Source organism: Bos javanicus, chromosome 7 (assembly GCF_032452875.1).
Source record: "Bos javanicus breed banteng chromosome 7, ARS-OSU_banteng_1.0, whole genome shotgun sequence".
Classification (NCBI taxonomy): domain Eukaryota; kingdom Metazoa; phylum Chordata; class Mammalia; order Artiodactyla; family Bovidae; genus Bos; species Bos javanicus.
Window position 1 is genome coordinate 99,332,755 of NC_083874.1, and position 25,476 is coordinate 99,358,230.

General features: G+C 37.2%; 1 protein-coding gene across 2 annotated transcripts; it reads left to right on the plus strand.

Annotated features, from left to right (window-relative positions):
- Nucleotides 1–316: 316 nt before the first annotated feature.
- Nucleotides 317–22,647, plus strand: FAM174A (family with sequence similarity 174 member A). Of its 2 annotated transcripts, XM_061424467.1 has the most exons (3): nt 317–759; nt 9,146–9,280; nt 22,090–22,647. In XM_061424467.1, the coding sequence occupies exons 1-3, from the start codon at nt 317–319 to the stop codon at nt 22,091–22,093; spliced, it is 582 nt and encodes a 193-aa protein (XP_061280451.1). In that variant the 3' UTR covers nt 22,094–22,647. The 2 variants fall into 2 exon arrangements, with proteins under 2 accessions (XP_061280451.1, XP_061280452.1); XM_061424468.1 differs by lacking the exon at nt 22,090–22,647 and having other exon boundaries at nt 9,146–9,284.
- Nucleotides 22,648–25,476: the final 2,829 nt, after the last annotated feature.

The window sequence follows — 25,476 nt, forward strand, 5'->3', positions numbered from 1 at the left end:
CCTTCCCCTCGCCTTCCGGAAGTGCGCGGCGCGCAGACGGCCTCGCGCTCCTGACGTCACGGAACGCGCCAGCCCCGGAAGGTTAGCAACCGGGAGCGTCCCTAGTAGCAGGGGGCCGCTGAGATGTACGAACTTCCGGTTGTCGACGGCAGCTGCTGCGGCTGCCGCCTCCGCCACCTGCAGCGGGCCAGGGCTTCGCCCCGGCTTCCGTCAGCGTTTCTCCTCCGTCTCTTCAGTTAACACGCCCATGGTCCCGCCTGGAGCCAGGGCGGCGGGCGCCGGAGCTCGCGCGCGGTGAGGGAGCCGGCCGCGGACCATGCAGCCGACGCTCTGCAGCTGCTGCCTCAGCCGCGCCCTGGCCTCGGCGCTCCTGCTGTCGCTGCTGCTGCCCGAGTTGAGCGGGCCCTCCGCGGGACGGCCGCCGGCAGCGCGGGCCGCGCCCGACCTCCAGCCTGCGGCGCGCGGTCCGCGCACCCGGCCCCCTCCGCCACCCGGGTCCTCCGCCGCCCGGCCCGCGGGCCGCGCTCCGGCCTTGGAAGCCGCGGGCGCGCGGGGAGCCGAGGGCGGCAATGGCAGCACACCCGGGGCGGGGCCGGCCGCCGACGACCCCGGCGGGAAGGCGGGGGCCGGGGGCCCGGCGGGCGGTGTCCTGGCCGTGAGCCCCGACCCCGGCGACAAGCCCATGACCCAGCGGGCCCTGACCGTGCTAATGGTGGTGAGCGGCGCGGTGCTGGTGTACTTCGTCGTCAGGACGGTCAGGTGAGGCGAAGCCTCCGCGAGCCTCCCCGGCAGGCCTGAAGCGCGCTTATCTGCCGACCTCCTCCCACCCCCTCAGTCACTGTGCCTGCTGAGTGAGCTTGTAACGAGGACGGTCTTGAAAGCCGGTGGTACCTTTGGGAGTGTTCAGAACGCCAAGTCCCTGCTGCCTCCCTTTTCATGTGTAAACTATAAATTAACACCGAACCTCTATATCAGTATTTATTTAAGTAAATTGATAGTAATGCAGAATGATCTTTAAGGATGATTTAAAGAAGTTCTTTTAACAGCAGTTTCCTGCTGTTGACTTTTAACTCGCCACCATCGATTGTACCTTATGAAGTTTCTTGCTTTCCACCTTTTCTGAACCTGGAAAACTGACAACTGCGTATGGTTCAATCGTTGTTAGAGTCCGCATTAGAAACATCTAGCATTCATTTTGCAAGACACTAAATAATGGACAGGAGCTTGAGTAAAAACTCCGGGAGTTGGTGATGGACAGGGAGGCCTGGCTTGCTGCAGTCCATGGGGTCGCAAAGAGTCGGACACGACTGAGCGACTGAACTGAAATAATATGGTGTGAAATGTTACCGATTTCTTGATAAGATGGAAAACTGATACCCATGCAGCAAAGGAAGAAAAATGTCATAAATATGATCCCGTTATAATGTTGGAGAGTATGTTTAATATCTTAACACTATGTATGATTTTAACTTTACAAAATTTGAATTAGTAAATGGATAGATTTACTTTTTTTTAATCTTCAAAAAAACTTTTCTGAAATGAATTCATCTGTAAATAATTCTAAGTCATTCAGAAGCTTAAAGTTAGAAATGAATAGTTTTTTGAGCTTATTCTTACTGCTGCTGCTGCTGCTAAGTCATGTCACTCGTGTCCGACTGTGCGACCCCATAGATGGCGGCCCACCAGGCTCCCCCGTCCCTGGGATTCTTCAGGCAAGCATACTGGAGTGGGTTGCCATTTCCTTCTCCAATGCAGGAAAGTGAAAAGTGAAAGTGAAGTTGCTCAGTCGTGTCCGACTCTAAACGACTCCATGGACTGTAGCCTACCAGGCTCCTCCATCCATGGGGTTTCCCAAGCAAGAGTACTGGAGTGGGTTGTCATTGCCTTATCCGTATTCTTACTATAGAATGTTAGATTACAGAATTACTTAAATTTCAGATTTGTTACAAATATGGACACTTAAATGACATCTTTCACTTTACCTACGATAAAACTGACCTAGGAGAATAAAGTGGTATCCCACAGTATATAATAATCATCACTGATTGTACAATCCATCATTTGCTTTGTTTGAATTTTTTTTTTCCATGATGTCTGTGTCCAAATCTGTGATCAACCTTTTGATTAAGTACCAGGTTATGAATAAGTAAATGACTATCACCTATTTTTCTACTCCATTTAATGCCTTATCTAGTAGAAAAGGAATTATATAGTTCATTAGTGATATTTTACATTGTTGTAAGTAACTTCCACTTGATGCGTTCTATTGTTATAGAAGTAAAGTTACTTTATGGCATGAATCATGGTATTATAACATTCCAACTATGTAATGAGACCGATTTGGAAAAATCATAATAAAGCCTCTTAGTTGGGGACCATCTCTCTGAAGAGCTGAAATGAGGAGCTAAGAACTCACTGTTAGAAGAAGCCAGCCAAGAGAAGAGCTAAGGAAGCACTAGGTAGTTGCCTCCTATTGACTGCAGTAGAGGTAGTTGTGTGGGAATGCACTGGTTTGTTCTCCAAATTATTTCACTTTTTTTTTTTTCCTATAACTGCCTACCCTCAACCACTTCATATATTTCTTTAAATGGATTTACTTAAACAAAGTTTCCTTTTAAACATATCTGTTTATTATTTTGTGAGTGAAAAACATTATTTAAGCCAACATTCCTTGGCTTAAATAACTAACTGATAAAGTACAGCACAACAGGAAACCCTGGAGGGTGGGAGGGATCTCTGAGACCTGTTCAGATATCTGCAATATTGAAACTATTTTCAAAATAATACATTCCCTTATAAGTTTATGACTTCCCTGGTGGCTCAGATGGTAAAGCATCTGCCTACAATGTGGGAGACCCAGGTTCAATCCCTGAGTTGGGAAGATCTCCTGGAGAAGGAAATGGCAACCCACTCCAATATTCATGCCTGGAAAATCCCATGGACAGAGGAGCCTGATAGGCTACAGTCCATGGGGTCGCAAAGAGTCGGATATGACTGAACGACTTCACTAGAAGTTTATAGGACCCAAGAAGTTCAGTGGTAATAGTTTCAAATTCCACAGTGCAGCCAATTCATAAGAAACTACCTCTTGTTGAGTTTTGGTGTTCTATCAAAAAAAAAATGTTAACACCAGAATCTGAAAAGCTATTAAAATGTACCTCCATTTTCCAAGTTCATCATATCCTTCAAATAGACCATGCATACCAAATGATTGAAGGCTGAAGCAGATATGAAAATCTAGCAGTTTTCTATTTTTCTAATTTCTCTCTTTTCATTTTCTATCTCGTTCTATTTAAGCCAGACATTAACAAGATTTGAAAAAAATCTAAATCTATGCCATTTTTTCACCTTTGTTGGTTTTCTTTTTGACAATATATTTTTCACAAAAAGCTATGTTAATCTGTAGTGGATTTATTATAATTTTAAAAAGCAAATGGTATTTAAAATTTTCTTAGGTTTAATTAATATATTAATAATTGATATTTATAATCCACATAATTATAATCTATTCAGGGTCTTAAATAATTTCTAAGAATGTAAAGCAATTTATGATCAAATGCTTGAAAATCACCAGTGGAAACATGATTTGAGCTGCATAGTATTGGTTCACAAAACCCAGCAAATCCAGGCCCACTTTTTATTAAAGAGAAAGCTAGAAAATGTTCATGAGGTGTTACAGGCATATAACCACCAAACTGAAACTTTCTTCTTGATATGAAAAAAATATTAGAAGAAAATTGAGCAGTAATTATTCTTCTCACCATGTAATTTTTATTTAATGCTGTATATTTCCCATATAGCATTGGAGTACCCTAAGTATTGTTTCATACACAAAATAAATGATGAGTCTGATGATAACTTTTGGGGGATGATCTTTTTTCATTTTGCTTTCACCTTATTTGTAATCTTAACATATAAATATTTCTTGCCATGGATTTTCCATCTTCATTTCTGTAAAGCTTATAAAGGTACAGTCTTTTCAGTCTGATTCTATTGGATGAGTCACTAACATTGTCTGTTAACAGCAAAATTCTGAATCTATAGCTAAGAAAAATTGGACTCTCTAACCAGTATCTAGTACATTCATTCAGGCCAACTCCTAAATATAGTTGGCCACCTGATATCCAACTTGATTGACGCTAACAATGTCTGGGCAATGTTCAGAACAGAACTCATTCTTTTTGCTTCCAGATTATGAAGATCATTTATTTTGGTGAATATCCATTTTGACTCTCCACTTCCAAAATAGGTGTGGCAGCACAACAGCATTATTTATTTGTGCCAACAAGGAAGAACGGGCCAAAAATCGTCCTTTCGTTAACTGATATGAGAAAACACTGAGAATATTTTACTTGTAAAGTACTTGAACTCCATAAAACTTCCATACTGTTTTTAATTTAATTCAGTTATTATGAATGTGTAACTAGAAGTAACTTCCCCTCTGAGTCTAGAACTATTCCAAAGAAAAATTAGATTCTTTCTGTAGAAATTGAAATATATATATATAGAAGGAATAAAGTAGGCTTCCTAAGATTAGTATATAGTCTTTATGAAAAGAGACTCATTATATGTCTTATTCTCTATTATATCCCCAGTGCTGAACATTATGTACAAAATGTGGTAGGCATTGGGTAAGCAGTTGCCTAATATATGAGCATTCTTGGTTCTTAATCAAGGATCAGTGTGGGTCTAGGGAAGACTCAAAAACCTCAGAACAAAGGCTATTTACAAATCATTATTTCGCTAAGGCTAAGTACAGTGTTTGCATTCAGGCATTAACTAAATGAACTGGGTTTGATTACACTGAGAAATGTTCGGGTAGGGAAAACTGATTTTATTAGACTTTTCAAAGGAAATAACATTTTCCATCTCCTGTGTATTTTTTCTTTAACACTTCCTTCCAATATTAAAGGAATATTAGATTATTACTTCTATTAGTTACTATTTTAATTAAACACATAGAATAACCCTGGCTAACTTAAACTAAAGGGGATTTCCTGAAAGAATATTGAGATCTCAGAAAGTCAAAATGCAACAATTAGAACCGGACATGGAACAACAGACTGGTTCAAAATTGGGAAAGGATTATGTCAAGGATGTATATTGACACCCTGCTTATTTAACTTATATGCAGAGTACATTAGGCAAAATGCTGAATCACAAGCTGGAATCAAATTGCAGAGAGAAATGTCAATAACCTCAGATATGCTGATGACACACCCTTCTGGCAGAAAGTAAAGAGGAACTAAAGAGCCTCTTGATGAAGGTGAAAGCAGAGAGTGAGAAAACTGGCTTAAAACTCAACATTCCAAAAACTAAGATCATGGTATCCAGTTCCATCACTCCATGGCAAATAGATGGGGAAACGGTGAGAGACTTTTATTTTCTTGGGCTCCATAATCACTGCAGATGGTGACTGCAGCCATGAAATTATGAGACACCTGCTCCTTAGAAGAAAAGCTATGACAAACCTAGACAGCATATTAAAAAGCAGACATTCCGACAAAGGTCTGTCTAGGGCTATGGCATTTCCAGTAGTTATATATGGCTGTGACAGTTAGACCATAAAGAAGGCTGAGCACCAAAAAATTGATGCTTTTGAACTGTGGTGTTGGAGAAGACTCCTGAAAGTCCCTTGGACTTAAAGGAGATCAACTTGTCCATCCTAAAGGAAAACATTCCTAAATATTCATTGGAGGGACTGATGCTGAAGCTGAACCTCCGATACTTTGGCCACCTGATGTGAAGAGCTGACTCATCAGAAAAGACATTGATGCTGGGAAAGAGTGAAGGCAGGAGGAGAAGGGGACGACAGAGGATGAGATGGTTGGATGGCATCACTGACACAGTGGACATGAGTGTGAGCTAACTCTGAGAGAGAGTGAAGAACAGGGAAGCCTGGTGTGCTGCAGTCTGTGGGTCGCAAAGAGTCAGACACAACTGAGGAACTGAACAACAACAGTCAAAGAGCAACTGGAGATTCATAGAAACTAAGTCAGCTTAGGAGAGGAGACACTAAAATATCACAGAGGTTTCTTGGCAGGAACAATCCACTGTGAAGGTATGCAGTAGTTTTCCGTCTCTTTGTCCCTTAGTTGAGGAGTCAAACTCCACAGAAGGAGAGGTGAATTAAGTCCTGGGAAAGAAGGGCCTGGTTTGGCTACAGTCCATGTGGTTGCAAAAGAGCTGGACAAGACTAAGAAACTAAGCAACAACAACAGGGCTGGGGTCAGTTGCTGTCTAAGCAAAATCATGGTTCTGTTAAGGCAGAAGTTTCCTTCAGGATAAATAAAAAGCAGGTAACTGTTGCAGTGTTCAAAACTAAGAAATGGCCTAACCAGAAGAACACAAATGCACTTGTTATTGCTAGTAGCTACCAAGTTCTTACTTTTTTTTTTTTTTCCAAGTTCTTACTTTTTACCAGGAAAGGATGAACCAGAAAATGCAATTCACTTAAAACAATATATCCAGTCTAGTATAATGTAAGATGATTGTGTTAGGGATCAGAAGACTGGTAGCTAACCTTGGACCTTGGTTAAAATTACTTAGAATCATATAGGAAGACAATACACCCTAATGTTTAAGAACCCAGACTTGGGAATAAAATTGCTTGATTATTTGCTCTACTATTTACAGTCCCAAATTTAATTTTTTCTAAGGTCTGACTTTCTATGTTTAGAATAAGGATACTTAAAGGCTTGTGGTGAGGATTACCTCAGGTAGTGCTTGTAAGCTGCTTACCGCAATTGCCTGACTTATATGCACACCCAGGAAACAGTAATTATTTTTAGTGAATTCTTTTTGTATCTGCAATTTCAGCTGTAATATTTTGGTGGGAGTGTTCATGGTATTTTCTAAAATCTCCCCCATACCATATTCTTTTAATATATGAACTCTGAAACTAATCCGCAAGAGGTTAGGTCTGACAAGACTAGAGATGGGGTGGGGGCAAAGAGAAAAAAGAATGGGAGATGAAGATGAGAGAAATTTCAGATAAAATAATTTTTGCTATGTGTTGTATACTGTGTTGTCATGGACAACTGAAATTGTGGCTCACCAATTTTTATATAGCTTTGTCTCAGTGCAAAAACAAAATGAGTTCCAAAAATCATTGTTGGTTACTAATTCACCTTTTTGCCCCAAAATACTCAAGGGAAATTTTATATCATTAGTTGTATCTTTATTAAGATTTACTCAGCTTTATCATTGTACCTGATCACATAGGAGAGTGTATGTATATAAAATATCCATTAAGTACTGTATTCCTCAGTCTAGTTTTGAATGATAAATAGAAGAAATTACTTAATAATATCCTACAGGCATTCAGTTAAAACAGGAAAATCAGATCAGTGCAGCAAGTTATAGCAAGTTACAATGATTGCTTGTCTCCCTTTCACAGAGTAGTAAAACGAAATGAAGTTTTATTCTGTTGTGTTTATTTTATGTAGCATCATACATTTTTACATAAAACTTTATCAACCTTACTTTACTACTTTAGCTTTATTTTTCTACTGTAGCTTTTACGTTATTTAAACAGAAATGATTCTTACCAACCTGAGTATAATGAAACATTGAGGAATCTGCATTCAGTTGAGACAACTATTTGAATAATAACTTGAATATCTAGAAGGTATCTGATCAAGATCATTTACCTGTGATTGCCATGTGATAAAGGAATATAATTCAATAGTATAAACCATACTGCTACTTTGTTTTGCTTTCTTAGGCTTACATATTTTCCTCTCTACATATTTAAAGTTCCATTTTTTAAGACCCAACAAAATTTGTTTTCAGATTGCAATATGCATTTACTCTGTCTGGTAAAATAATGTACAATATATAATGCTATATATGTAATTATTAACATATATAGAAAGTTTGAGCATCGCAAGCTTAATGAAAATAATTATTTGTGGAGAGAACCACAGCTGTTAAAATTGCATGAATTTTAAATCCTCCTTTGCTCTTCTGTTCAAAAATAATGTACACTGCATATTAGAAGTAGCCTTTTACTTAAGATTTCAATACATTTTTTATATGTATTATATTTTACACTTAATGTTTATTAATATTTTAAGTAGATGGTCCCTTGAATCAGCCCAATATTAAGCCTTCATAAGTGTTTCTGGCTTTCCCTGAGGACAGGAAAAAAAAAAAAAACATCACTACATGTGGGTGTATTGTATTTGATGTTTTTATGGCCATAAAGCTGCCATGACCACGTAGCCATTGCATATATCTTTAGACTTAAGAAAGATATTCTTAAAAAAAAAAAAAGAAAGAAAGAAAGATATTCTTAGGAGAGTCTCATTTTAAGTTTAAATTCTATTTTACAATATGTAGTTGTTTTTTTAACTTGACTTTGATGCTTTTGAACTGTGGTGTTGGAGAAGACTCTTGAGAGTCCCTTGGACTGCAAGGAGATCCAACCAGTCCATTCTGAAGGAGATCAGCCCTGGGATTTCTTTGGAAGGAATGATGCTAAAGCTGAAACTCCAGTACTTTGGCCACCTCATGCGAAGAATTGACTCATTAGAAAAGACTCTGATGCTGGGAGGGATTGGGGGCAAGAGGAGAAAGGGACTACAGAGGATGAGATGGCTGGATTACATCACTGACTCGTTGGACGTGAGTTTGAGTGAACTCAGGGAGTTGGTGATGGACAGGGAGGCCTGGCGTGCTGTGATTCATGGGGTCGCAAAGAGTCGGACACCACTGAGCGACTGAACTGAACTGATGCATACAGTTTCTTAGCGGGGCTGAAAGTTAAGAAGTAAGAAGGCCTACAAGAGATGAGAGAATGGCTGGAATAGAAGGCCTCAGTAAAACTATTGGACCAGAACAAAGACTTAAGAGATTATCTGTCTACATTATCAGCTGACAGAGAAGAAAGTGTGTCAGTCAGAAGAAATGGTGATGGCACACAGACATACAGGAGTAGGTTTTGTTTAAAAAGTAATCTAAAATAAATAATCTTAAATGGTTAACTGGTTACATTTCTGAAATGTAGCCATTCTGATACTGAACGCCTTCAGTGTCAGAAAGTGGAATAATTTATTTTTAATTTACAAATAAGTGTAAAATTAAAATCATCCATACCACACTTAGAAACAATTTTTATTCATTAATATTTTCTATTTAATAGGATGAGAAGAAGGAACCGAAAGACTAGGAGATACGGGGTTTTGGACACTAACATAGAAAACATGGAATTGACCCCTTTAGAGCAAGATGATGAGGAGGATGATAACACATTGTTTGATGCCAATCATCCTCGAAGGTAAGTGTTGAGCAGTTTAAAGTTGAATTTCTTTTAACAGTTTTTATCCTAAATGATGAGTTTTGGGTTCTGTTTAATGAAGTTTTTTGTGCTACCCAACCAATAGCTCACATTCACTTTGCTTTGCTAAAATAGTTGTGTAGGATAGAATACCATCTCCCGGAGAAATTGTCACTGCAGGGCTCCTGTGGGGTTTCCTTCCCTTTTGCTGCTGCATGAAGATAATCCTCTGTGTGTGTATGTGCATGTGAGGGGGGCGGGGGGAGGTTCTGGGACGTGTAGAGGGAGATTAGTAAACTTGATTTTCTTTCTGCATTCTGAAAATATTTTGGTTTTAGTCTTTGTTACTCTATTTGTAATCAGCGTTTTTGGCAAAATTGTGGGGCTAATGGTCAGCGGTCTGATACTGTGGCTATTATGTCTGTTCTTATATCTGTTCTCACTGAGTTAAGAGCTTTCCTAAAAGGTTTGGATAAACAGAGTTACATGGATATAGCCTAGTTTCAGTGCAGATGGCATGAGGAAGGGAAGCAATAAAGTTTCCACTCAATAGGGAAGGCCATGTTGGAATAGAGGAGATATTATTTGGGTGAAGAAAAGCCAGCATCCAGAGTCAGGTACATACATAGAAAAAGTAATAGAAATCTGGGGGTTAAAAAAAAAGTCTCAACAAAAATTGGATTATTAACTCAAGTATATATGAGCTTTTGGGTGCTGGTAATTAATTCATTTAATAAAAACATATTCATAAAATGCCATAGTAATAGTAGAGTCTAGATATATAAGTGTGACCCAAACAACTGTATTTGCTCGTTAGCAATTCCGTATCTTAGTGAAAATAAACATGAATAAAGTACATTAAAATGTATTTATTTAGAACATTCTAAGGTTTATTTAGAACATTCAAATATACGCCATGAAAAGCCCTTAATTTGGCTATAAAGTACTGTATAGTTCCCATTGTCTAATATTACCAGTTATTAACTGTTTGCTTAGGTCAGATGAAGTTGCTCACATGCATTTAGGAGCCATTGTATGTAACAGATATTTATCTTTACATACTAGAATGAGAGTCATTTCGAAATACTGTTGGGAACTGAGAATGAGCAAACAGCTCATCTTTTCTCTCCTCTTGGGCTGACCCTACAGAAGGTGCTCATGGAGTAGGATTGGGGGGCAGAGTCTCACTTTTTGTGTAATTATTTTCCTTTAATCTTCTGCAAAGTTTTTATTATATTTTAAAAGTATAGTATTTGTCATGTTTTAAAAACTTCAGTGCATATGAGGCACCTCTTTCTGCACAAACACAGAAAGGGAACACAGAAAAGGAAGTTGTCGACTTAGTCAGTCAGGGTTGTTTCCAAAGAGGAACTGAACTTGAAGCCTAGCTTGTCTATTTCAAGTGTGCTTGACTCAAGACAAAGGTTGTTACAGTCAGCAAAAACAACCCAGAGTTTGTAGTTGTGACAGATGATAGTTTATTCAGAAAGTGAGCAGCACAGAATGTCTAAAATGCAGACTGTTGTATGTGCGTGTGTATTTATACATGCAACATGTTGCATGTGGGGATCAGCTGTGACAAGTCCTGGGAAGGTGCCAGTTTTTTCGGTTGTTGTCTTTTTTTTTTTTTAAAGAGTTTGTTGTTATCCTGCTATTGTTACTGATATTATTTGGCTAGAGTGTATATAATCAAATAATCAGATGTGCGTTGAAGAATGAGACCTCTTGTTGTAGTGGGAAAAGTGGCCTAGGAGAGATCAAGAGGAGCAGAAGCAGGGAAGGTGGGAGGGATATAAGAAGGCGAGAGTTTCCATGAGGTTGTCACCCACAGCCATCTCTTATCTGCGTCTCACCTCATCACAGGCCTCTCTCTCCTATTTATCTTTCATAAACCCCTCTTTTCATGAAGCTTGCATTCCATCAGGGAGCTAAACATGAGTCAGAGTTACAGAAACAGAGAAAGAGGAAGAATAGGATGATGTGGGAATATATAGTGGGGTTGCAGAAACGAATGATCCAGAAAAACCTCTTGGAAGTGACAGGTAAATTGAGACTTGAAACATGAATAAAAATTAGCTAAATGAAGGGTGGCTAGAGGGGCCGGAGTTGGAGAGAGAACTGCAGTCACAGAGAATCAGAAGCAACAGAGTAAAGTATATTCAGGGAACTGAAAGAAATGTATACTATATTAGTATGTATGAAAGAAATGAATAGGGGAATGAATGATTTTTGAGCTTTGAATGCAAAAGGCAGAACAATAAATTAGAGGCAGATTGTGACCCATGTTAAATCAGTTACAAATTATTCTACAGGTTGCAAAAAGCCACTTGGAAAATTTTAAGATAGGGAAAACATAATGAAAGCTATATTTTGAAGATAACTGTGCATAAATTGGAGGAAGATTATGATAAACAGCAAGAGGACCAGGAAAAAGATCAGTTAGATGATACACATGTACATTGGAGGAGTAGAGACTTCTTGGAGAAGTAAGGGAACCAGGAAAAATATCAGTTAGATGATATGCATACATTGGAGAAGTAGGGACTTCTTGGAGAAGTAAGGGAACCAGGAGAAAGATCAGTTAGATGGTATACATACATTGGAGAAGTTGGGACTTCTTGGAGAAGTAAGGTAACCAGGAAAAAGATCAGTTAGATGGTATACATGCATTGGAGAAGTTCGGACTTTGCTGATGGTCCAGCAGTTAAGACTCCACTCTCCCAATACTGGGGGGTCTATGTTCAATCCCTGGTCAGGGAACTAAACCCCACATGCCACAATAAAGACCTGGAGTAGGCAAATAAATAAAATATCTGTGTATATACATATATATATTTGTTTTTTAAGAAAAGAGAAATAGAGTGGAGTGAATTATTCAAGAGGCTTTGAAAGATATTGTCAACAGGAGTTAAGTATTCTGTTTAGAAGGTGAAGGATAGAGAAATGGAAATACTGGATTGGCCAAGATATTCATTCAGGCCGAACAAAGAACCCAGTAATAATGGAGATGCAAGTTTTGGGAATAATGATAATTATCAATGATGATTGATAATGAAATAAGCTTGAATTTCTTAATGTTACGATACCATTTACTTAAATGACTTGGGGAAAACTTATACATATGTCTGGACTAAGTAAGGAGGACGGCACATCATTAAGTGTGCTTGTGTGCTGTGCTTAGTTGCTCAGTCGTGTCTGACTCTTCGCCACCCCATGGACTGTAGCCCACCAGGTTCCTCTCTCCATGGGATTCTCCAGGCAAGAATACTGGAGTAGGTTGCCATGGCCTCCACCAGGGAATCTTCCCAACCCAGGGATCAAACCCAGGTCTTCCACATTGCAGGCGGATTCTTTATCATCTAAGCCTCATCCATCCAATAAATCAGTGATATAGCAGCTAGTTCATATAGCAATTTTTTAATGCTTGGCACTAGTCTAGGGGCTTGGGTCACATAAAAGCAACAAAACAGAAAAGAAAAATTTTAAATATCCTGACTTTGTAAAGCTTACCTTCCAGTGGAGAATAGGTGAGATTTGGGGGCTGACATTTCATTTTCTACTTTTCCTTTTATATATTTCTATGTTGTTGGATTTTTTTTCCTTCAAAGAGCCTATGTACATGCATTACTTAATTCCCCCTGCCCCTTGGAAATAATTTCAATTCTATAGAAAAGTTATAGGAATAAAAATATTACAAAAAGTATCCTAAACTTTTAATCTAGAGTCACCTATCTTTAACAGTTTACTTCATTTTTCTCTTACGTTCTCTCTTTCCCAGTCATCATGATACAGAAGAATGCATCCCGCTCATTTTATATAAAAGTGATTTTCTGATATCTCCTCTTTATTAGATTCAGAGTATGCATTCTTGGTGGAAATACTCCATAGATCGTTGTGCATCCTTTTCGGGACATCCTTACCTGCAGACACACAGTGTTCACCTGTCCTTGAGTAGCAGTGGTAATGCAACTACTACAAAGGCATTTTAAAATCATACAGTATTCTGCTTCTTATCAAAATTTCCCCCTAGATTTAGTACCCATTTGTCATTATTCTTGCCTGATTTAATCTTCACCATGATAGTTGTAAAATCGTGATTTTCCAACTTCAACATTTCCTCCATATTTACCATTTAGCACTGACATGTACTGTTAGCAAGAGCTTATCCTTGTTTCTTCTTTATCTATCTATATATCTGTCTTATCAGTGGCAACCCACTCCAGTATTCTTGCCTGGAAAATCCCATGGACGGAGGAACCTTGTACGCTACAGTCCATGGGGTCACAAAGCGTTGGACATGACTGAGTGACTTCACACTACCCTACACTATTACTGTCTATCTTATTGACTGTAAAGATTCATGATTTTCTCTTTCTTCGAAGGTTTATAATTCATTGATGTAGTTGCCAGTGGGGGCCTACTCAGGCTGACTTCTATGCCCCTGTGACTTGCTCCCATTTTTTTTTAAGAATTTCCTTACATTCTGGCCTAACAAGGTGTTCCAGGCTCATTTTGTATCTGCACCAGCCATGGAATCAGCCATTTCTCAAAGGAGCGCTGGTTCCTTTGGGTACCAGCTGAGCTCTTTGCTATCAGACGTCCTTCAGCAGACAATTCTATGAATGTATATATAACACTTACACACACATATGTGCCCTTATACATGCATGAGTATACGTGTGTGCACACACTTGGTCGTGTCTGACTTTTTGTGACCCCATGGACTGTAACCCACCAGGCTCTTCTATCCATGAAATTTTCCAGGCAAAAACACTAGAGTGGGTTACATTTCTTACTCCAATATACATGCACATTTGCATATATGTGCATACTTTATATACTGTTACTTCACGCCTCCCATTCTACCATTCCAGTCTATCCCCACTGGGTTCTTCTCTCTTGCTTTCTTCCTTTTCCATAATGACATTTTTCTTGTTCATTGTGTTAAAAATGACTTCCAGCAACATCCTGGCTCCCAACAACATCAACACATTTACTTACTGCTCAATCTTATAATAAAACTAATCCCATGTCAGAATCACTTTGCATATACAGTAGACAAACGTACTACTAAGAGTTTAGGATTTGTTTGCAATTTTTTCCTTACAACCTCATCCTGCCCAGAACTGAGGGTAGTCAGGTATTGTAAGTGATTTGGCTTAGTTCTTTTTTTCTCCCTTTTCAGTGTTTACAGTAGACCTTTAAAATATAATTTAAGTCATTTGTTTCTGTTCTAGTTTTTTCTGCCTTTCCCATCTTTATTGTTTTGTTTTGGGTTTTTTTGTTGTTGTTGTTATTGCTTGGAGAATCCCAGGGACGGGGGAACCTGGTGGGCTGCTGTCTATGGGGTCGCACAGAGTCGGACACGACTGAAGTGACTTAGCAGCAGCAGCACGCCTCCAAAAGTAAAAACTATACCAGAAAATTTTAAGAATACATACCTGCTCACTCTAGGATACACTCAGAGAAGTACTGCTCTCTTGATCCCTTCCACAATTCTTCCCACCCTCACCCATTGTAGATGGTCAATTTCATTACTTTCTTGTCGGTCCTCTGTGATTCTTTTGATGAAAGTTGGTTGGAATATATATTTCTTACATTTCTCTCTCTTACACAAGGTGTAGCCTATAGTTTATGTATTTTTATATTTTTTGGTTGCACTTAATAGTACTCCTGTGAGTCATGCTATGTAAGTTCATAGAGATTTTCTTTTTCACAGCTGTGTAGTGCTCCACAGGTGTATGTATCATGGTTTATTGAATCAGTTGCCTATACTTTCGTGTTTGGGTAGTTTTCATTCAATTATTTTGCAGTTACAGGTTATCCTGAAGTGAATAACCCTGCACATACATATTTTTGTGTTGTTGGAGGTGTATGTTCAGGGTAAATTTATAGGAGTGGGATTTTTGTCAAAGGGTGTGGAGTCAGTTTTAACCATGAATATTGGAGGTGCCTGTGATATCCTAGAGGATGTAATAAATTGGATGGAGTCATCTCTTCATTAAAAGCAATGATAAACTGTCTGCCATGTATCCTGAAGCACTCCACTAAGCTCTGGGGATAGTGGTGAACAAAAATGGATAAAATACCCAGCCTCGTGCAGTTAACAATAGATATACATCCATAGGCCAGGAATAAAGAACAAAGAAGTTTGAGCTAGAGTTGGGATTCCTGATTATCATTTTTCAGCCTTGCTAAAACCAGAGGAAAGGCTCTTCTCTAGGCCCAGCCTGCTTTTGTACCTTTTGAAGTGAGCAGTGAGATGGATGCACACTTCAGGGTGCCAAGAAGCAAAGGCTAGTTTTTTTTCTCCTTTTATTTTCTTCTTCAAACAATGTTAAATAATACCTACACTGATTTTAGATATCTGCTTTTTTTTTTTCCCCCCCCAAAGTCTGTGCACACATGGATCTCTTTTTCTGTCTCTCACTTTGAGGAAGGTAGACTCATTTCTTTTCTGCTACTGGACAGAAGTTTCAAAAACATGTAGGTAGAGGTGTGTTTGTATTTCTGTTACCTTCTGTAACATAGAGATTATTTTCTGATGAGATATAGAGTAAAAACTGTTACTTTATTTGAAGTAATTTAATAGGTAAGACTTTCTCTGGTTTACAAATGTTGGCGCATGCATACATGCTCAGTTGCTTCAGTTGTGTCCAACTCTTTTTGATGTTATGGGACTGTGGCCTGCCAGGCTCCTCTATAGCCCGCCAGAATCCATGAGATTCTCCAGGCAGGAATACCTGGAGTAGGGTGGTATGCCCTCCTCCAGGGGATCTTCCCGACCCAGGAATCAAACCCACATCTCCTGTGTCTCCTGCATTGCAGGCAGATTCTTTACCCACTGAGTCACCTGGGAAACCCTCCAGTGTAGGTGTCAGATATTAAACATGCATTATGCCGTCAATTTATTCAACATTTCCAATCTCATGGAAAAGATGAACAGATCTCCTTCAACTTACTTATGGAGTTATGTCTGCACAAAGCCATCATAAATTGACAATATCATAAATTGAAGATGCATTTAATACACCTAACCTGAACGTCAGCATTTAGCATAGCCTACGTTAAACATGCTTAGAACACTTATATTAGCCAGAGCACTGATATTAGCCTACAGTTAGGCAAAATCATCTAACGCAAATCTATTTCATAGTGAAGTGTTGAATGTCACATGTAATTTGTTGAATACTACACTTAAAGTTTGGTTGTATGAGTGCAGAATGGTTTAAGTGTGTCATTTGTTTACCCTCATGATCTCATGGCTGACTAGGAACCGTGGTTCCCTGCCACTGCCCAGCTTCACAAAGGAGATCGTGCTAGCCTGAGAAAAGATCTTGTTGGATTATCTTCAGTCCAAAATTGGGAGTATGGTTTCAAATGAATCCGTATTGTTTTCACATCATCATAAAATCAAAGACTTGTTAAGTCAAACTGTCCTAAGTGGAGACTGTTCTGTATAGATCCCACTGTGACTCACTTTAGTAACGGCTGATAATCATGGTTAATGCCATGATTAATGCATTATTTTTAAAGGGAAAAATCAGCACTTAGGAGAGTATATCACAAGGTCTTTGTAGACCCTCAAAGAGGATTTTTACCAAGGGCTTCCCAGAGCAGTCATATAAATGGTAGAAAATCCAAGGGAATGAATGGCAGTGGTAGAGAGAATGTCTTCAGAGGGATAAGATCAGGCACGGATCCTGTCACTGAGCCAGAAGGAAAACTGGAGAGAGTAGAGTAGCAGAATTATAATAGGTATAATAATCACTTAATAGTAAATGCCTACCTTAGTGCAGGATGTACCAGATGCTGTACTAAGCTCCTTACGTATACGATGAATTCATCGAGACTGTCTAGCAAAGTAGTTTGTATTGCTTTCACTTTAAAGATAGGAAAACTGAGGCTTGGAGAGTTTAAATTATCTAGGCTTCTCTTCCTACTGCAATCCTCATTCCATTTTTTAAATATTTATATGATTTATACCCATAAAGAAAATAATTCTAAAGTCTGTTCATTCTGTCCTCTATACTAGCACACAGTATTATTGTTTGTTTTTCACATGGGGACCCCTGTATTTGATCTTAGTGAAAAGGCTGAGAAGCGATCAAATGGGACCCCTAAAATGAGAAATGTAAATATTATTTGCCTGCTTTGTTAGTTGCAACACAGAATCATATTAGTCTGCAATAAAACTGCTGGTGATTCTTGTTGGAGCATCTCTTACTGATGCTTCCTTCATTGTTTAAGTGCTTTCTAAAATTCCTTCACCTTTATTTTCCAAACTCTGTCTATAAAATAACAAGAAACAAGTCATTTTCAGAAAGTAGATTAATTTATTTACTTATGATTTAATCATAGTATGAAACTAGCCTTTTGTAGTCAGTTCTTCCTGAGTGACTATAAAAGGATGTGGCTTTTAATATATCAAGATTTTAATAATGATTGTTGTTGGTGGCTAAAATTTGGAGTAATAATTTTTACCATTTCTTTGCATTAGATTGAACTATATGGAACTGCTACTATATGGTTTAATCTAAATCTCCTGAGAGAAGTTTATTTTTTCATGTAATAAGATAGATCAGGCAGGGCCAACTCCAAGAACAGTACATCAGGGCTCTGGCTTCTATTCCCCCTGATCCTCCTAATTCTGACTGTCTTCATGTGTGAGTTTCATTTTTAGACCAATAATAGGATGGTGCCAGCAGTTCCTATAATCATGCCCTGAACAGTAATTTTCAATGAAAGTTAGGTACCAACTATCTTGTGTCTCTTTCCTTAGGAATGAGAAAAGTTTCCCCAGAAACTGTTTAACAGAATTTTATTTGTGTTTTTCGTATCATTGGTTATGTGATCATTGCTAAATTGAACTGTGGCAAGAAAAATGAAAATACCATTTTCAGAATTATCATCTGAGGTTGAATGGATATTAGGGAGTTAACCATCATTACCACTAGGTCTGCTAATTTAAGCTTTGAGGTTAATATGATTAAATTGGGAAAATTTGTACATATGTGGGAAAACATAGCTCAAGCTGTTTAGTTAATATAATTTCTCTTGAATTTGCTATTGTTATCCTATTACATCTATTTGTATATTAGACATAATTTCTTTTGGTTAATGAAACATTTTACTCAAAGGAGTTATAAACTAAACCACATACCAGTGTTTTAACAATTGTGTAGGACATTTTAGCTCTCTCTGATAGAAATGTGATGAGAAATCAGAGATGACTATGTATTAACCAAAACTTACCTTTCATTTTCTTACAAGCATGTTGGAAATAAATACTCATAACCAGTCTCAAAAATGTAGTTTTAAACATTACTTCATAACACAAAACAAGTGGAAATAATACCTTGTTATTCTGTTTGATTTCTGCTGAAGAGTAAAGTTGTTGTTATTATTTTATAATGGTGTACACTAAAGGACATTTTGACAATCTTGGTTGGCAGCTTTTAAAAGCTAGTACTTCTATCACTTCAAGGCTATTCTAGTAATTTCTGCCATGTATGTAATTTTAAAAACTCTAAATTTGCTTCTTAGCTCTTCTCTTCTGTCATTAAATTTAATACTGTATTATATGTGTTCGTTACATTTGTGCTCAGTGTTACTTGGCCACAGAATATTTTCTGGTTATTAACATCAGCATATCAGAATCAGGAAACAGATCTAAGTGTGTTGACCAGAAGCTCTCATTTAAGAAGATCTTATTCAAACAGTTATCAATTTGCAAATAATAATTTATAATAAATAATTCTAATTTCTAAATCACTACTTTCAACGTGGAGCATAACATTTTATCAGAATAAACACTTAAGGTTATTCAAAGTAAATAGAGTATGTATAGGAATCTGTCAAAGTACTAATGCTTATTTTAGCTAGAAATTGGTATTTGAGGATGTCCAGTGTGTGTTACTAGTAGGATAGTCTGTACCTGATCCACTTTAAGGGAACTGTGCTGTCTTTGTTATTATTTAAACAGTTAAAGAGAATGTCTGTGTAGGGTTTAGGGGGTTTTTCTCAATGTTTTACTTTTCTGTGGACACTGAGCCTTAGAAAGAAATTTTGCCTTGTTCCATTTATCATCACAATGTCTTTATTGGTAAAGAACATGAACAATGTGTATATTATTAAATGATTATGTAACATTAAACACTGTTTGGTAATGCTGTTTTCTCATCTTTTGACGTGGTCTAGAGGTGCCCTGTCTAATTTGGTAGCCACACTAGCCTTATGTGGCTTTTCAGAAATTTGAAAGTTGACTAGCATGACCCAGGAACTGAATTTTTAATTTTCAGTTCAGTTCAGTCACTCAGTTGTATCCAACTCTTTGTGACCCCATGAGCCGCAGCACGCCAGGCCTCCCTGTCCATCGCCGACTCCCTGAGTTTACCAAATTCATGTCCATTATTAATTTTACTGGGTTTTAACTGATTGAAATTTTAACTTTAATTGCCAGATTGCTATTGTTTTAGACAATACAGAGCTAGAACAAGTGTTAGACTGATCTAAAGTAATTCTGTCAAATGGAAACTCTTATAGAGTAGCTGAATCACAAGTTTCTGTTCATACAACAGTTGATCTGTTTAATAAAATGCTTGCTTACTGCTTTGGTTCAGAATTTGTGTTCAGCTGTGATAGTCTGGGTCGTAGACTCTCTAAGGTATATGCTGGGCTGGATGGGCAATGCAGGCAGAGCTTGCCACCCAGAAGGCTGACTTAAATGAGTTGGGTTGCAGGACAGTAAAGGGACAAGGATCTCAAGTTTATGAACAAAAAGTCCTAAACACAATTATTAAGGCATTAACCTTCCCGAGCATTCTCAGATAGTGTTCATTCTGTATAATCCAAAGACATTGTATCTTCTTTAAAAAGGACCAGGGAGAAAAAAAAAAAAAAAAAAATCCAGGAATCTAATATTTACAAGTGTATTTAAATGAAGAAGGAATAACAATATTCTTGACTACACTAGGACAGTTTTCCCTTTCCAACTTGATTTGGTTTAATAGCTGTTTTGATAGTTTAGGATTTTCTGAGTTAGCTCTTAGGTTGTCCTTGAAAATGTCTTTTTTTATACTGTATCATTGCATAATGTTTACAGAGACAGAACATTCTTGAAGCTTGAAAAATACCCAAACTGAGATTTCCATAAAATGTATTATTACTACACATTTGCTTTACTTCATAGAAAAGCATGTGTAAGAATGCTTAAAATGAGATCTGCTCTCTAAAATGTTTAGGCACAGAATATAGTATTGTTAACCTTAGGTTCAATTTTACATAGCAAGAACATCTCTGGAACATATTCATCTTGCATAATTGAAACTCCATACCCTTTGAGTAGCAATTCCTCATTTCCCTCTTCCCTCAGTCCCTGGTAACTACCAGTCTCTTCTCTACTTCTATTAGTTTGACTGTTTTTTAATATAAGTAGTGGGGAATCTAGAATCACAGAGACTCACAAGGTTTTCTCATGAGAAGCCTGCAGAAGTTGGCTGCTGGCATCTGTTCCATGGCAGTTTGATGACAGGGTCTACATGTGTGTGGTTTACCTAAAGCTTTATCCTAGTTATATGGCTGCTGCAGTTTGAGCCATCACATCTGTATACCAGAAAAGAAGACAGTGAGAGGCAAGAACCCAAGTCACATCTGTCCTTTTATCAGGAAATCAGAATTTCTCAGAACCTTCCCTCCTTCCAGCATATTGTCACCCTACTTAGCTCATAAAACTAAATCAGTATTTTTATTAGCAAAGAGGAGATAATAGATATTGAGCAGACAATGAAAATATGTCACTCTGACTATTCAAAGTATTTTCTGAAGGTTAAACTTGGCAGCTGGCAGGAGAGAATTGGTTTTGCAGGGGACCCTGAATGAATACATGAATTCTGGGCAATTATTGTTCATGAGTAGCAGGTTTTTTATTAACCTTCAATATGTATTTTTTTAAAAAGCTTAAATTTACCCTCAAAATATATTGGAATTTCCTTAGCTTATAACAACATAATCATTTAGAGATCTATTATAGATTGCTTATTATAATTTAGATAAAACATTAAGTTGGAAAAGAGTATTACTCGTTCTCATAGGTATCTCCAATGAAGTTCTATATGTTAATGATGATTATAAAGGACAACTTATTAAGTTAGTAAAATCTGCATACCTTTGCTTTTGGTTGGATTAAATGCTTTCGGTTGTAATGGCTCTTATTAGCAGAAGTTCCTTAGCATCTGTGGTTTAGATTAAGTAGCAGTCAAGCCTGATGTATAAATAGAATTAAAGTGTATAAATACGTGTGATAAAAATATAACCTCATATTACCATAAACTAGTCAATAAGGTAAGAAAATAGGCATATTTACCACATCATATACTTTATAGAAAGCCTTATCTTCTGTATGGAAAAATTTTATAACTGTATTATAAATATTAAAAGCATTTTTTGATTGTTTCATTGAATATACTTCCAGGCCTGCAGCTTCAATTAATGCTACTTTCTGAAGGTTTAGAAATAGGATCTGTTAAGGAGTGTGTTTACAGAAACTATAAATAAATAATTACATTGTATACTTGTCAAAGTGGTTCTATGTATAAAATTCGTTTGAAAAAGTTAGAAGTATAATTTAAAGAATAGTATCTGATATAATTAGTGTAGACAAAGTAACTGTTTTATTAGTGCCCTTCATTATAATTTCCTTAAATTAAATACTTTCATTATCTTCTGGCACTCCAAGTCTTTGGGGATATTTTAAAGTGTGTTTGAATTTGTTCCAGGATAAGCATTTATAGTATTTTTTTTTCTTGCAGATAAGAATGTGCCTTTTGATAAGAAAACTTCATCTTCTACAATGAAGAGCAGAATGTCTATGGTTAAGGAATAAAAAGCCACTTTATCAATTGGGGGGTATTTAAGTTACATATATTATGATAACCTTCAATTTGTTGTTGCAATAAATGTGTATCATTTGTTAGTTTTTCTCTGTATAGAAGTGCTCTTAATGGGCTCAGAGTTGCTGGGAGTAAATTGTACTATAATAGAGATCTGAAAATTACTTTAAAGCAGTGTGTTTTCTGATCAATTTCTCTTTCTTATTTACCTTATTATTGTAAACTGTTTATGTACTAATCAGTTCATTTTATTTATATATGTATATATATATATATAATTTATTTTTTGGCTGGTTAAGGGTTGTTTTTTTTTCCTTGAAACTATAAATCCCAACAACCAACTGGTGTGTAACTTTATCAAGATGTATTTCCCGTTTTTGTGGGGAAAAGAAGCCAAATTTATTATCTTGAGTTTGAGTTTTTTAAATATAAAAGTGTCTGTGTTGTGTGTAAAACAATAAATACTATTTAAAATTCTTTGAATGTGGTTTAAACAAGATGTGTTTATACAGTAAACCCAAAGCTATAGATTTATAGATTAGCATATGTATTTTATATGATTTCTTTAAAAATCTGTCAAAAGTTATTGTATTTTAACAACTTCCTTGTTAAATTATGATACCACGTTGATTAGATATTTCAGAAACCAGTGAATTTCAAAGCCATTTAATTTGTTTACAGTATTGTGAGAGAAGTACCAATGAAAACGTTCCCATCACGTTATATCGTAGAAGAGGAAGGAATTGAAGTATGTGCATAGACTTTGGAGTCAGACCTAGATACAGAGACTGACCTCATTATCTTCTGAACATGTAAATAACCCTACTGAGCTTCAGTTTTTCACATTCTAAAAACTAGAGGAGAACTGACAGGAAAAGTATGGGTCACGGACTCCTTTTCCTAGAGGGGCCGTGAAGGTAATTTAAATCTGTGTGTCAGGACAGGCTGGTTGATAGAGTAGTAACAGATGGTCCCCAGATCACGGTGGGTTACAGCAGAGATTTCTCTCTCACTCACACTGCCCGTTTGTTATGGACAGTGATTCTGCTCTTCAGTGTTTTCTCCAGGGCCGAGCTGATGAAGAAACCTCAGCTTGGAATATTGCCTCGTAGCTAAATGTCCAGATGCGGTGAACTGCATGCTAGTTGATAAGCATCTGCCCTGAAGTTGTATATTTCATTTCCATCTACATTTTATTCCAAAACAAACCCTGAAGCCTCTCTAGAGTTCAGCAAGGCAAGGACAGGTAATCCTCTAGCAATGAGGTAACTTGGAGTATTTGACCACTTAAAATGCCAAGTTAGTTTCTCCTATATGCTAACGGGCTTACCACAGTGAGCCAAGTCCCCCTGATGTCAGTATATTCTGTATATTATGTAAACAGAGACTAAAGAGAAAATATATTTCCTGTTCTGAAGGGATCAGCCTTTGTTCAGCTCCCACTAATAGTTATTATGAGGAACTATTTACACAGTGTTGATAAATACTTTAGTTTTATTTTCCAAAAGAAACCAAGCCTCCAGATTTCTTATATGAAGCTTCATCATTTAAAAATGTTATTAAAACCAGATCATACCTAACATTTTGTGATATTTGAAAATCATTTACTGTAGTGTCTTAGAAATAGTGTTAATTCATTTAATACTTGTTATTTATAAACTGATTTTTGCATTAAAACTAAATGGAAGTAAGAATCAAATCTATCAGAAAATAAGAAAACTAGCCATTAAGATAAAGCAATGATAATCATTATACATGATCTCTAAGTTGGCATTAAAGGGGATGTTACCAAATGTTTTAATATGTGGCAGCAACTTTATTAGAAATACACAGTTTCTCAAGGTTACTACTTTGAAAAGGATATCTTTTATCTGAGTATGAAATTCTGACATGTTTGTTAAAAATGCTCGTATTTCATTCCTTTCATATAGTCATTCTTATATTGCAAATCTATTTTAAGCATCATAATAAGTTACTTTGATTCAAGTGCCAGATAGTACACCAAATTTTATTTAGCACACAATGTACATAAATTTTCATTAGATGTGTAGCAATCATGGTGATAATATGGTTAAGATTTTCACCTACAAAACTAAATGCACACTGTAAGTAGCTGGTGTTTGAAAACATGTTAGCTATTCTCCTGTCCCTTTTGTACTTCCTTTGGCTGTCTCATTAGAAAGAGCCTGACCTAAGAATTAGAGATCAGTGGAAACTGGTGTAATTGCATTCATAGCTCAGGAGGGAAGTAAGTGGAGAAAAAGAACAGGTTTGGAGTAGCTTACAGATGTTCCACCCTTGATCTGGAAGCCTGACCAGCCACTACATGTGGCTGGAAAATCGCATCACTTTTTGCCTGATTTCCCATAATTATTAGATAAGTAAACACTACTATGGAATCAAATCCTTGGCCTGAATACTCAACCTACACCTTGTCAGCTTCTCTCTAGTTCTGGAGTTTAGTTGTTTACCAAGGATATAATCTACTACCTTTTATTATCTATTCTCTTTTTCCTTCTTTTTTGCTCTTTTCATTGTAGTTCTGTTCATTTTTGCTTATTCAACATAGGTTTATCTAATGTACTTTTTAAAGTAAAACAGTAAAGGAAGAATAGTTTGTTTCTCTCATGTTGGAAGATAAAAGAACTTGTAAGGAAAACTACTGAAGGGATGAATATAGTAAAACAATCCATTTCATAAACGTGTGATAGGAATTTTTTTTTTCCCTGATACTCCGTAAGCTTTCCCAGCGTTTTCAAGGATGGCATTCATAAACAGCTTTATCTTCAGTGACTTACAAGAATCCAGCAAAAATGATTCTCAGTACAGATGCTATGCTTGATAGATTCTTACTAAGATAGATGTTTGATAATTCCTTTAATTTCACATCAGTCCCTACATCAGAAGTTGAATGTTTTATAAATCCACAGTTTCCAACATATTTTGCCTGCCCATATTAATGGCATGATACAAGGCAAAAGGTAAAAGCAGAGGGAAGAAGATGGAAGAGGGATCATCCCCAAACCTTTATGTCTGGCTGTTTGAAAAGCCAGGGATGTTGTGTATTTCATTACAGGATCCTATTATAAAGACACAGTATAGGGTCTCTAGCCAGGTTTCCAGCTCTGTTTTTCATCTAACTCTTAAATATATGTGTTTTTACTTGGATTTCTCTCCATTCTGATTATACAGGTTCCTTCAGTACTCATGACATGTCATCAGGGATAAGTCAAAGTTTCTCAGTTTTTCTCAAATAGGCATTTGAAGCAAAGTAAGCAAACATCTCTGATAGTTATTCCTCTTAAT

What these genes read in the sequence shown, in the direction of transcription:
- FAM174A (XM_061424467.1), top strand. Translation starts at nt 317, where the DNA reads ATGCAGCCGACGCTCTGCAGCTGCTGCCTCAGCCGCGCCCTGGCCTCG. An exon ending in TTCGTCGTCAGGACGGTCAG is followed by an intron (nt 760 to 9,145) that starts GTGAGGCGAAGC and finishes TCTATTTAATAG; the next exon opens with GATGAGAAGAAGGAACCGAA.